The sequence below is a fragment of the Bombyx mori genome, chromosome 8 (assembly GCF_030269925.1).
Source record: "Bombyx mori chromosome 8, ASM3026992v2".
Classification (NCBI taxonomy): Eukaryota; Metazoa; Arthropoda; class Insecta; order Lepidoptera; family Bombycidae; genus Bombyx; species Bombyx mori.
In genome coordinates this window covers 6,611,327-6,623,919 of record NC_085114.1, presented here as the reverse complement: position 1 = coordinate 6,623,919, position 12,593 = coordinate 6,611,327, and the positions used below count along the sequence as shown (strand labels likewise).

Here is a 12,593-nt window from a genome sequence, read left to right as displayed (position 1 = left end):
CCCCAGGGTCCTTGGTTACCTAGCTACGCCACTGCGGAGCCCGTAGACACCTACAACGTAAATGGCGCCACCCTCCTCGCGACATAAGTTTAAGTCTCAGTTTTAACAGTACAACGGCTGCCCCGCCCGTCAAACCGAAACGCATTATTGCTTCACGGTAGAAATAGGCAGAATGGTGGTGGCACCTATACGTACGGATTCAAGGTGTCCTACCGCCATTCTTCATTGTTAGTTTGATTTTTTATAATAAATACAGAAAATGATTTTTATTTTTAAATAAAATCTACGCTTTGCATTAAGTAAATTTCAAAAAAATATTGTGTTTTAGAGACAATTTCTAAGAAATTGACAGTTAAACTTAAGTCGTATGTAGAAACACCGATTTCAAGTCATATGTACATAATAATTTATCAAGTGTATTATCACTATTATCTATGATGCGTATGTATGTATGCAGTGTAGGTATACTCTCTGATGCATGATCATGGAGTTAATAAGTACCTACAACTGGAGTGCTGTCTGATGCCGAGAAATCGGTCTCGAAAGAGAATACTTTTTGGTCGCGGTGTCCTTGTCTAATGTGGTGACCATATAAAATTTATTTATAGGATAAAATTATACACATGCATCAGTTTTGAATTTACCTTAAGTAATTCTGTGTAACCCTATGTAAATACAAAACACGTGCTTGCAACGTTTTATTTATGTAAATTCAATTCTAAACATTGCTTCGTCGTCATGGTGCCTTTTTTCGACGGTTTTTTTTGGAAGTTGCTGCGTTGTCGAAAATCTAGCACTGAGTTTTATTACAAACATCATTACCTCAGTGCTATTACTTAAACTTCCTCAAACTCATGTTTAACGTCCGAATACTCAACCGCGACTTAAATATTATGTTGGACTTAATTACGCAATTCCTACTTTAGTGTACTGGCTAAGTGGGCCGTGCAAATTAATATTTGACACACTGAGTGAGACACTGCAACACACATGGTCTGCGCGTATCGGGTGCTCTTTTCCTACATTCACATCTTCAATTGATTTAAAATTACTTGTATTTTTACTTCTGTGCTATTTTCATGACACGTGTATATTAAGTCTACTAGTTACATTTTAGGAAATAAAACACAATGGGTAATAAAATGAAATGAACTGAAATTCATTTATTTGTTATATGTAGACAATTAAATAACTCTTAAATGACACATAACACAATACACATAGTACTTGATCTCTATTTACAAAATATTGGTTATATTATTATTATTAAGTTCAGTAAATTTTCTGTAATCTTATAATATAACATTTCCTCTATTTATTTTTAAGTAAATTCTTTTTTATCAACGAAATACATAATTTATTTTAATCAATATCTAAGTGGACCATGAGTATCATTAAAATTTCGCAATTTAAATTTCAATTCAATTAAAAATCTTTCATTTTTCTTTAATAAATCTAAAATCGACTTTATATTTACAATCACTATTTCACGACTTTTAAGTTTTTGTTTCAATACCTTAACATCTTGTCGTAATTTTGCTTTTCTCGGGGTATTTTTTATTTCTTGCGTTTGAGTACTTGATTCTTCTTGTTTGACCTTTTTAAAGGACATTTTCCAGAAATTCCAATGTCATATTTACTAGAAGATCCTCCTCGTTCGCTTAACGTCAGGCAAATGATATACATGCTTGCGTGCGACGCTATTCAATACAATAAAAAAAGTTCAAGAAATACCACGTGATGGCTCTTATAATATGAAAAATACATTGCAAAATTATAGTTTTCACGATTGTTTTTTCAAATTTAGTATATGACATAGATTAAGTACAATTTACAAGACAAATGGTATTAAATATTATAATGAGAAAAAATATCTCACATTTTAAAAATATATGCTCACACTAGTAAAAATTTATCAATGAATCTGACATATGGAAGGATATTCCACAAACTGGAGAGGATTCTCGCTTAAAACCACTTATATTAAAAGTGTTCACCATGATTACACGGAAACTTTCACGATTTTCGAAAAAAAAACAAGCCATAAGCTGTATCAGTGCCATTTTAACTTCGCACTACAAACGTAAATAGACGCCATTTTCCTTTTAATCCATTCATAGCTTTTTTTCGGTGATGCCAACAATTAATCTGGCTTCCCACCAAATTCAACATGAAAACCATCAGAAATCTACGTACCTACCATTAAATTTTCCATTAAACAGAGTTCTTATTAATATAGAACAATATTTTTTTTGTTAATGAGCTTTATTAATATATGATGTTCTATTAAAAATCAATATATATCATATAATCAATACTTCTTATATAATTTATTTTAATAAATTGTCATCATCAGAAACTAAATTCACCATAACTTTGTACGTTTATGTTGAACCAATTTAATTTTTGACGTTGATGGAAATTCTAAATTGTCGCAATATTTTCTAGTTAAGTTTAAGTCACATCGTTTAAATAATATGCATTTAGATATATTATTGTCATAAAATGCTTAAAATCCTGTAAAGTGGATTGATTTTAACCTTTTCAATAATTTTCAACAACGCCCAAGCTACTAAAAAATCCACTAACCACTAAAAGCCATTTTTGATAACTAAGACGGGGGTCCAAATTCCGAGATTTTATGGAAAATCCTCTAAGCTAGCAACACTGCTTTTTGTTTGTAAAATGTGCGAGAGGGACACCACCACTTAATAATCATTCTCTTTTCAGACCGTTTTTCCTTACATCTTTTGCTATTTAAAAATAAACTTTAAGCCATAGAGATAAAGTATATTTTTAGTTTTTATGTCAAACGAAGTAAGCACTCCAGTTAAAATAGTAACTCTATGTGCATGATATACTGTTGAGAGAAATGGACTTTTTGGCGGGAACGCGAGGAGTGAAGTTGTGTGATTTGTTTTATTTTGTCTATTAGTGTTTCCTCAGGCTTAAATGTGTAATAACGGTGGTTTAATAACTGTTTAATATCTGTGAAAGTGCACCAATGTGGGAAAATGAAACAAAGCCGCTGGAAGTAGCTTCTCGGGATCCTCCAAAAAGTACATTAAAAAAATCTCAGTAAATGACTATTAGAGCAAGTGAATGACACGCGGGCCTCTGGTTCGTGTCAGTCGCGCAGGTGGAACATGCGTGGGATTCAAAACAAACCAGCAGTAAACATCCAGCAGTTTATTGAAAGTAATCAGGCGGACAGGCAGTACAATAATACTAAAGATATATTATTATAAAGGAACTTAACAGTACAGCGTGCGGACCGTGCGACGGCACCAAGAGAAAAGAGAGAAGCGATTTTTTTTTCCTACCTAAGCTGATGGTCTAGACTCTAGAGAGACCATATCAGCGTAACCTTAACTAGTAGGTGAGCTCACGGGGCTCGAACCTGACTATTTTGCTAGCACGAACCCTAGCAAGAGCCGTGTTTTGCAGAATCTACCACCGGATCGGAAACGCGACTCACTGAGAAGATCCGGCGAGAAACTCAGTGAGCTGTTTCTGTGGGTTAATTTACTCGCTGAGCCCTTCGTCGTAAGCGAAGGGTTCGACGAGAACGATGACCGGTGCTTGGGGTGCCTAAAAGCACTGTTAGTGGATCGGGAGGATCCGAAATGACGTGTTTTGGGGACGTCGACTGTTTACCATTTCGTCCGCAGGATCGGCTATGTAGTTTTCGGCGACCACGATGAGAGGATTCTCATGTCATGCCGCTTTATCGAAGTGGGGAAGAGCGAACCCATAGATCAAGCCAAGATTTAATGCATACCTATTCACTAATATTCTTAATAATGACCACCATTTTACTGAGATTATATTTCATTCCATATCATCTCATCTCATTTCATTTAATTTCATCCCTTCATCTTCATTTCATTTCATTTCACTCTATATTATTATTTTTTACAAAAATAAGTTAAATTAAAATAAGACTTGACCTAAAGGTCTCAGTTACCAGGTAAAAATCCATTAAAAAATAATTAAAAGAAATGGGGAAAAATAATGTAAAATGCAATTGATGCAAATATGTACATAAAATGATGTAACATTTAAAGACAATAAAAATAAAATATGTAATTCCACGGTCGCCTTTAAACAACTCTTAAAACCTAAGTCATAAGCCGGCAGAAGTCATTTGACAAGAACTGATGAAATTTGTCTTATTTTGTCCAGTATTTTAAAATAGTGCATTAATTTAAACAAAAACCTATAAAAGTATAGCGACAAAACGATGTCCGAAAAGGAAACTAAATTCATTAAGAATGAACACGTATTAACCGTGGCTTTGTGCTCCATAGCAATACCACTGTCTATGTCTATGTGGATAATTAATATAATTTATTCCAAATATCTTGCAGAAAATTCGAGTTATGATGGTAATGTATAATATTCTAGATCCCTTTTTATAGTTCTGACCGTTACATGATCCTTACATGATCCTTGTTACATGATCCTTGATTTAACTGTTGGTTGCTTTTCAAAGGTTGCTTAAAATTATGTTTAAGAGGTGGCTGAACTTTGTGAGAGGCTAGAGAATCTGAATACTTATTCTCTTCGATTGGTTCACTGTTCTGATTCTTATCCCTGTAGACAGTTAGGTAGGGACCTCGTATTAAATGGTTACCAGAAACCATGGATAAAAACACAAAGCTGACATCTTTGTTGTACCCATTTCATAGTTGCTGTTAAAATTGAAACATATTGCTGCTTCGCGAATGAAATATAGGAGATGCTACCTCTCATCACAATACCCTCACAATATGTCTTACCACCAACAATGGCAGGATAGAGATTCCATTAAGCGACTACCTACTCCCTTACCCCTACTTACATAGTTTTTACTGCCCAGAAAGAGATGTGATTATGCTTATTTAGGTTGGTATAGCTGAATCATAAGGTTTGTATTATATTAGCTTCCTCTTCTAACTTCCTATTTGTGTTTCTTCAGCGCTATCACACGTTCTAGTTTGAAAGGTATGATAGCTATTGCAAATGAGACTTACATGGACAACAAATTTTAGCTTCCAGCTGATTCTGGACTCTGCTACTATTTAACAATAACACCAGACAGATTGTGAATTTATGAGTCTATATTTTTGTTACATGTAGTCTACAAATATCAGTTAAAAGAAAGCTTGCAGCATAACTAATTAACATTTAAATAAGGCTAATATCACCAATATTTTTATTTTCAGAACCTATTGTTATACCACCAACAAAATGGATGGTATCATGTTTTATTCCCCTTCTTATAGCAGTTTATGGATACAAGAAGAGAAGCATAAATTTAAGTGGAGCAGTTAGTGGGTTACTTATAGCATTCATTTTAACACTTAGTAGTTATGGATTTTTAGCTGCTATTTTCACATTTTTCATTACTTCATCAAAAGCTACTAAAGTAAAGTCACATTTGAAGAGGAAATTTGAAGCTGATTTTAAGGAAGGTAATATGGAGTTTATTTTGATAATTGCAAAATGAAACACAAATTTACTAAGGTTACATGACTAGGAAAGCTAATGACATCCAGAAGTAAATAAATTAAGCATTAAGCGGTACCAATGTCCATAAAATGTATAAATAGAATGGTGCCACTTAAAGATAAAAGACAAAATTTTAATTTGAACTGTGTTAGGATAATACCATATACTTAAACCTTAACACGATTTCCACCAGAAATAGGTACAATATTAGCTGATGTAGTTTTGTATACCACAAGCACTAATAAATTTTGGTTATTTTAATTTGAAATTAAGGAATATAATCCAAAATCTTTTTTCATACTCATTTACGAATAGAATGTAATGTTAGTTTGTTATGCAATTCTTAATTTAAGAATGCTTTGAGAGCTAAAATGTAACGAAACAATCCTTCCTGTACATTACAATTCTTATCCTAATATAATGCTCTCCATTTAGAATCTTATTTTCTTTGGCCATCGCAAACCATGAACATAATTAAAACTCCTTTGACTTAAGTAGTTTTAATCAATCAGAATTTTGATTTTTATTAAAGGTGGACAAAGGAATTGGATACAAGTGCTGTGTAATGGTGGTATGGCAGCTCAGCTTGCATTGTTGTATCTATTGGATGTGGGATCATCCGAGCGCCCTATTGATTTTGTGAAGGATTACAGATCTTCTTGGTTGTCTATTGGAATTTTAGGTAAGCGAATTTAGATTAGCCATTTTTGTAAAATTAAATGAATCTACAACCCTTGGTCTATTTCTTGTTTTTCCAATAATCCAATATTTTTTGTTCCCCATATAATAATACTTTTTTTACATTAGTTATATACAAGTACTCACATGTTCAAATATACTATTAGCAGTTAATCCATTACATTAAGAGCAATTAACCAACTACATCAGATGGTGAGCCAATATGTTTAGTCATTATAAAATAGTTGCAGTACAGTTTTCCTAGAAAAAAAACATATTAAATCTTTAGAACCAGTAACGGAAATAGCAACAAAAAGCTCTAATAATATGGTCTTTGATACCAAATTTGTTCATAAAAACTATATATCACAGTAATTGCTGTTCTAAATTATCACACTATTTAAACAATGTATATTATATGATTACAGGTGTTTTTGCATGCTGCAATGGTGACACATGGGCTTCAGAAATTGGAACAGTTTTTTCTAGTTCAGATCCATATTTAATTACATCTTGGAAGAAAGTGCCTAGGGGCACAAATGGTGGTGTCACTTTTATTGGAACAGTATTTAGTGGTCTTGGAGGATTTGTGATTGGATTGAGCCAGTATTTTGTACTTTACTTGTTCTCAGACAAAAGTTCTTGGGATTATGCTCCACCACAATGGCCTATTATACTGATGGGCACAATTTCTGGTTTATTAGGCAGTTTAGTAGATTCTATATTGGGAGCAACTTTGCAGTTTTCAGGCAAGTAAAAATTGTGTACAAAATCAATCACCCCAAGGCGATCTGAAGTAAAGTTATGTATGTATATTGGTGATCAATGATTATGCTTCAAAATCCGCATTTATTGTTTATACATATTATGTGCTTAACTTTTCATACATTTTTAGTATGACAAGTATCTATTAATAAGAAAACAGATTTTACTGGTGGTAGGACCTCTTGTGAGTCCGCGCGGGTGGGTACCACCACCCTGCCTATTTCTGCCGTGAAGCAGTAATGCGTTTCTGTTTGAAGGGTGGGGCAGCCGTTGTAACTATACTTGAGACCTTAGAACTCATATCTCAAGAGGGGTGGCGCATTTACGTTGTGGATGTTTATGGGCTCCAATAACCACTTAACACCAGGTGGGCTGTGAGCTCGTCCACCCATCTAAGCAATAAAAAAAAAAAAGATGTGTGAGCTCCTTTGTGCTGTTATTACTACCCTATCATCTCTTTCATAGTGGTGTGTGTGTGACCTACAATACTATCATCTTATTTATTCTTGTGGGTGTTGTAAAACAACGAAGGAATTCACAAGTCAATGGGCAGCAAAATTTTTTGAGTTAAAACTTAAGTACCTGGTATAATTACCAGGGCTCTGTGATCACTAACTGATGTTTACTGGTATTAGGACATATTGTAAGCTCTCACTGGTAGGTCACTACTGCCTGTTTTTGATGTAGAATAGTCAAGTGTTGTGGCTTGAAGACGGGGGACACAATTGAGGCATCCTAATTTCTTAAGGTAGATGACTGCATCAAGTTATGATATCTATGGGCTCCAGTAATCACTTGACACCAAGTAGGCTGTGAGCATGTTAAATCACCTACGAGATAAATGAACTAAAGATGTATCCTCACATATTGTTCTAGACAACCCCCTAATTCCTAAGCATTCTATAAGCCCACAGTGGGCATAAATACTGCCCATCTTGGCGCGGTACTCACGTTCTGGTGTCTTTGGGATAATAAGCTCGATTTCCATATTAGCTAAAAAATATCGAAAATAAGATTTACTAAGCCCAGTGACTGGCTCCAGCACTGTCCCAATTGTGAATTAGTGTAAAGCATTGTTCGTGAATTACTATTTTCATTTCAGGTTTGAACAAAGAAGGAAAAATTGTAAATCATTCCTATGACGCAGTTAAACATATCTCTGGCTGGAATATTCTAGACAATCACAGTGTAAACCTAATATCAACTATCATTATAGGTTTATTAACTCCTACACTCAGTAAAAATTTGTGGCCTCTTTTTTAAGTATTAATTTTATATTAAAATAGGCGAACCGTCCAATTTCGTTTGCATTAGTTATTCGACTACGTTATGAATATGTAATATAACAGGCTATCTTCGGTACATCACGCTATGATCAGGGATAGTGGAACTGTGGTAAAAAATGACATGGGAACAGGATTTTTAAAGGGACAATGGGTAATATTATTTCGGATTTTTATAAATAAAATGTGGGTATGTTATAATTATAATACTATGTGGGTATATATGTTACGTATAATAAATAGTATTTTAAAGTACTACTGCGTACACGATATTTTTATTTTCTTGTTACTGAAGAACGTAATCGCGCGAGATGCTTGACCATTATTTTGTTGCAGAAATATTTTAAATAGCGGAAAACTTTTATCTCTTAAATTATTCACTGAGATCAAACGATTTAAGGGCAACTTTGTTCATATTAGTTCATAAATGCTCGTGATGAGTAACGTATTTATTGAGATAAGGATTGTTACCATGTCAAAAAAGCCTTTGCAAAGAATAGATTACTTAGACAAATTTGATTAACAGTAAAAAGGATTTATATTGTGCCACCCAAAAAGGATAAACATACCCTATTGCGGATTTTTTATTGCTGCGTAACTTTAATAGCAGAATAAGCAGTGGAAGCTTTTGAAAGAAATAAAATTTTACCGTTTTTTCAACATTTTTCATATCAATGAATCAGCTAACGCTCCGCTTCTGTTGGTCTTAGCTTGATGTTATACCTATAGCCTATAACCTTCCTCGATAAGTTAGATTAGTAAGATTTACATATATAAGTAAGATTTGTTTAGAACAATAAAATAATTTTTAATTTTTAAAATAGTTCCTGAGATTACTGCGTTCAAACAAACAAACTCTTGAGCTTAATGATATTAGTACGGATTTAGTATTATTTTTTTTAACCTTCTAAAGATGCAGCACAATCACATACCCATAGATGTTCATGAATTAAATCTTGAATCGATCAAATATCAAAACAAATAATTCAAATGCTTAAAAGCTTTCGTAAAAAAATCAAATTGATTACATTACAGCAATGAATATATTTCCTAAAGCCACGTTTCAAGTTATCCCAAATTGTGGTTGTAAATGACTTGGTTATCTGTTTTTTTAACCCTGTTCTTCCGACTATTTTTAATATAAATAATTTACTAGTACAGCATTAACGTATTAATAATGGGTTGTTTTAATGAATTATATGTACAATATAGTGTTGTTGAGTTATAGAAGTAGAAAGTCAGGAGGAAATTATTTTTATAAAAATAAGATCTGATTAAACAACTAATAGATATTTATTATTAAATTAATTCTAATATTAAATTAATTCTAACTTTGTACAGTTTATTTAATGTTTTATTTTCTAAAGTTATAGAAATTAAATTTGTTAATTAAAAAACCAGACCACGTGTTGATATAAAATGGCATACCAACTAGAACAACAAAAATATAGTCGAACTAAGTAAGGTTTGACTTTCAGCATTTTTTATTGCCCTCGCAAGCACTTATAAGGATACGATACGAGGATACGATAGGAGTGATCGGTTACCATCGCTCATGGACGTCGTAACGCTAGAGATTTAGCTAAGCCGCTGCCTACCGTTAAAGCCTTTCACACTTTAATTCTGTCTCATTGAGTTTCAAAGTTGAATTCCTTAATGAACAATCTCGTTAGTATTACATTAACTAAAAATAGTAAAAGTTCCTGTTTCCTTAATGTTACGCATGTCAACAAGTATTGGCCGGCCGCACCGGCTGCGATTCTCACCGTGTCGGCGTGGAAAAAATCGCTGCCGTATACGAAGGCAGGTATACCACCCGCACCCTAACCCCAGCTTGCGCCACGCCCCGCGTACCGTTCCCCGCATCCCTCTGCCGTCAACGACTTCGGGCTCGTGCGCGAATTCGCCATCGCTGTAAATTTCAACCGCCTGGGATCGTTCGTTTTTTGTTTCCTACCTAAGCTGAGAGCCTTGAGAGGCTATTTCAGCGTAACCTTAACTAGTAGGAGAGCTCACGGGGCTCCGGGGTGTTGCTAACACTGGCCCTAGCAAGAGCCGTGCTTCGCAGAATCTACCACCGGATCGGAAAGGCGACCCACTGAGAAGATCCGGCGAGAAACTCAGTTGGCTGTGTCTGAGGGTTAATTTACTCGTCGAGCCCTTCGTCGTAAGCGACGGGTTCGACGAGAACGATACACGGTGCTTGAGGTACCTAAAAGCACCGTTAGTGGATCGGGAGGATCCGAAATGACGTGTTTGGGGCGATGTCGACTGCTTTCGATTCTGGATCGTTCGCGGACGCTCTTAGTAGGTCGTCAACCCGTAAACAGTAGCTCACAGCCGCGTTCGATCATATGGACGTCTATGAGTCTGTATCCCGCACTCTGTAATTAAACCTGTAATCAGTGGCGCAAAATGGACGCGAAAAATCTTTTTCTTTTAAGTTAGCATCTTACAATGCTACCGGACTCGCGCGGCAACGCGGCTATGTATGTACGAATTCTTCCGCGACAATCTGATAGACATTTTACTGGTGCAAAAGATCTGTATTAAGTCTTGGCTTTGTGACCCGAAAGTTGCGAATTACGTCAGAGTTAGAAATCACAAACTCACCGCCCCTAAGGGCGGGACAGCCATTTACTATTGGCGGGCTCTGCACTGCGTCTCTCTTGATACTCCTTCGCTCTCACATATCCGTGCCGTCCGTGTGCCACATTGCGCTGAAAGTGAACGAATGCAATGACTTCCCCCAAAAAACCCTTCCTGAGCAGTGACATCGAGACACTTCTCGGCCAGCGATTTAAATTTCCACCACACTAGGTGGAACTGTCATCGTAAGAACTTAAATGGTAGGCGTCTGGACGCGTTTATAGACGACCTCACATTCAACATCGTCTGCCCTCCAACCCCAAGGTGTTATCCGTATCTGCTCTATTGTCCTGTCTATTGTGCTCGAACGCTCCGTCCGTCGATATCGCGAAGGCGTTCGACAAAGTCTGGCACAACGGTTTGATATACAAACTGTTCCACGTGGGAGTGCCAGAAAGACTCGTGCTCATCATACGAGACTTCTTGTCGAACCGTTCATTTTGACATCGAGTAGATAGAATTCGTTCTCGCCCTCGTCATCTGCCTGTCGGAGTTCCGCAAGGCTCCGCGCTCTCCCCGTCACTATTTAGTTTGGATATCAACGATATACCAGTCTCCGGAGACCCATCTGGCCTTCTTTGTAGATGACACGGCCAATACCGTCTTTACCATAAGGGCACACGGGGCCCGTGCCCAGGGCCCCCATTCTCAGGGGGCCCCGAAGGACCGACAATTTCTCTCCCACATTTATTCTCAAAACATTTTTGTTGGGCACATTACACTTTTTTCACAAATCAGTAATCTTATCAGAAGGTATTTTCATGGCATGTACTACGCCTATTTCTATTGTACTAATTAATAATATTTCCGAACGCATCCACCTAATTACTTTCTAGCGATCGTAACCAAAAACCAGTAGCATTCTAATGTCATTAATGACATTGTATAATATACTGTATTTGATTACCTATAATAAATGGTCATACTCAGTAAAAATATCTTTTTTTTGCTTTCCAAAAGGGCCTCAAATTCTTGTGTGCCCAAGGGCCCCAGCCTAATTTAAGACGTCCCTGGATACGGCTATCTACTACTCGTGTAGGAAGAAGTCGTTATTGCATCACCGACTGGAGATCACAGCAGCCACCATGGGACAATGGTTCCGGAAGTGGCGCATTGATATTGCATGAAAAGCACAGCGGTGCTTTTCGAAAGGGATCGCCCTCCGAATAACACTTCGAGCAGCCCCCTCGAGCACTCCGCCATTCGCCCCGTCACCGTCCTCGTCGAACCCTTCGCTTGCGACGAAGGGCTCGACGAGTAAATTAACCCATAGATACAGCGGACTGAGTTTCTCGCCGGATCTTGTCAGTGGGTCGCGTTTCCAATTCCTGGTAGATTCTGCGAAGCACTGCTTTTGCTAGGGCCAGTGTTAGCAACACCCCCGGTTTGAGCCCCGTGAGCTAACCTAGAATAGGTAGGAACTAAAAAAAAAACGGTGTCGGAGATGGCACGCACTTTTACTTTCAATGGTATATTAGATGAGTCAACGACCTTGAGGTCAGTTTTATGCCGGATCTATAGACATGTACTATAGGTAATGTTACCTTCAACGTCTTACGTCCTTCCGACGAAATTAACCATAAAAATATCATTTATTTTATCAACCACACGTGCATGAATTAGTACATATCTATTTATTTTTTTACAGGATGGCAAACGATTTGCTTTAACGCCATTGTTTTTTTTTATGGCAATAGTTTTAACTTTAAAAAAGATTGACATTGA

The 12,593-nt window shown here is 36.3% G+C and overlaps 1 protein-coding gene across 1 annotated transcript; it reads left to right on the top strand.

The window, feature by feature from the left end:
- The first annotated feature begins 2,854 nt into the window (after positions 1-2,854).
- On the top strand, positions 2,855-9,564 carry LOC101742031 (transmembrane protein 19). Its single transcript, XM_004932019.4, has 5 exons — positions 2,855-4,388; positions 5,208-5,456; positions 6,026-6,175; positions 6,600-6,920; positions 8,039-9,564. The coding sequence occupies exons 1-5, from the start codon at positions 4,244-4,246 to the stop codon at positions 8,197-8,199; spliced, it is 1,026 nt and encodes a 341-aa protein (XP_004932076.1). The 5' UTR covers positions 2,855-4,243; the 3' UTR covers positions 8,200-9,564.
- The last annotated feature ends 3,029 nt before the right edge of the window (positions 9,565-12,593 follow it).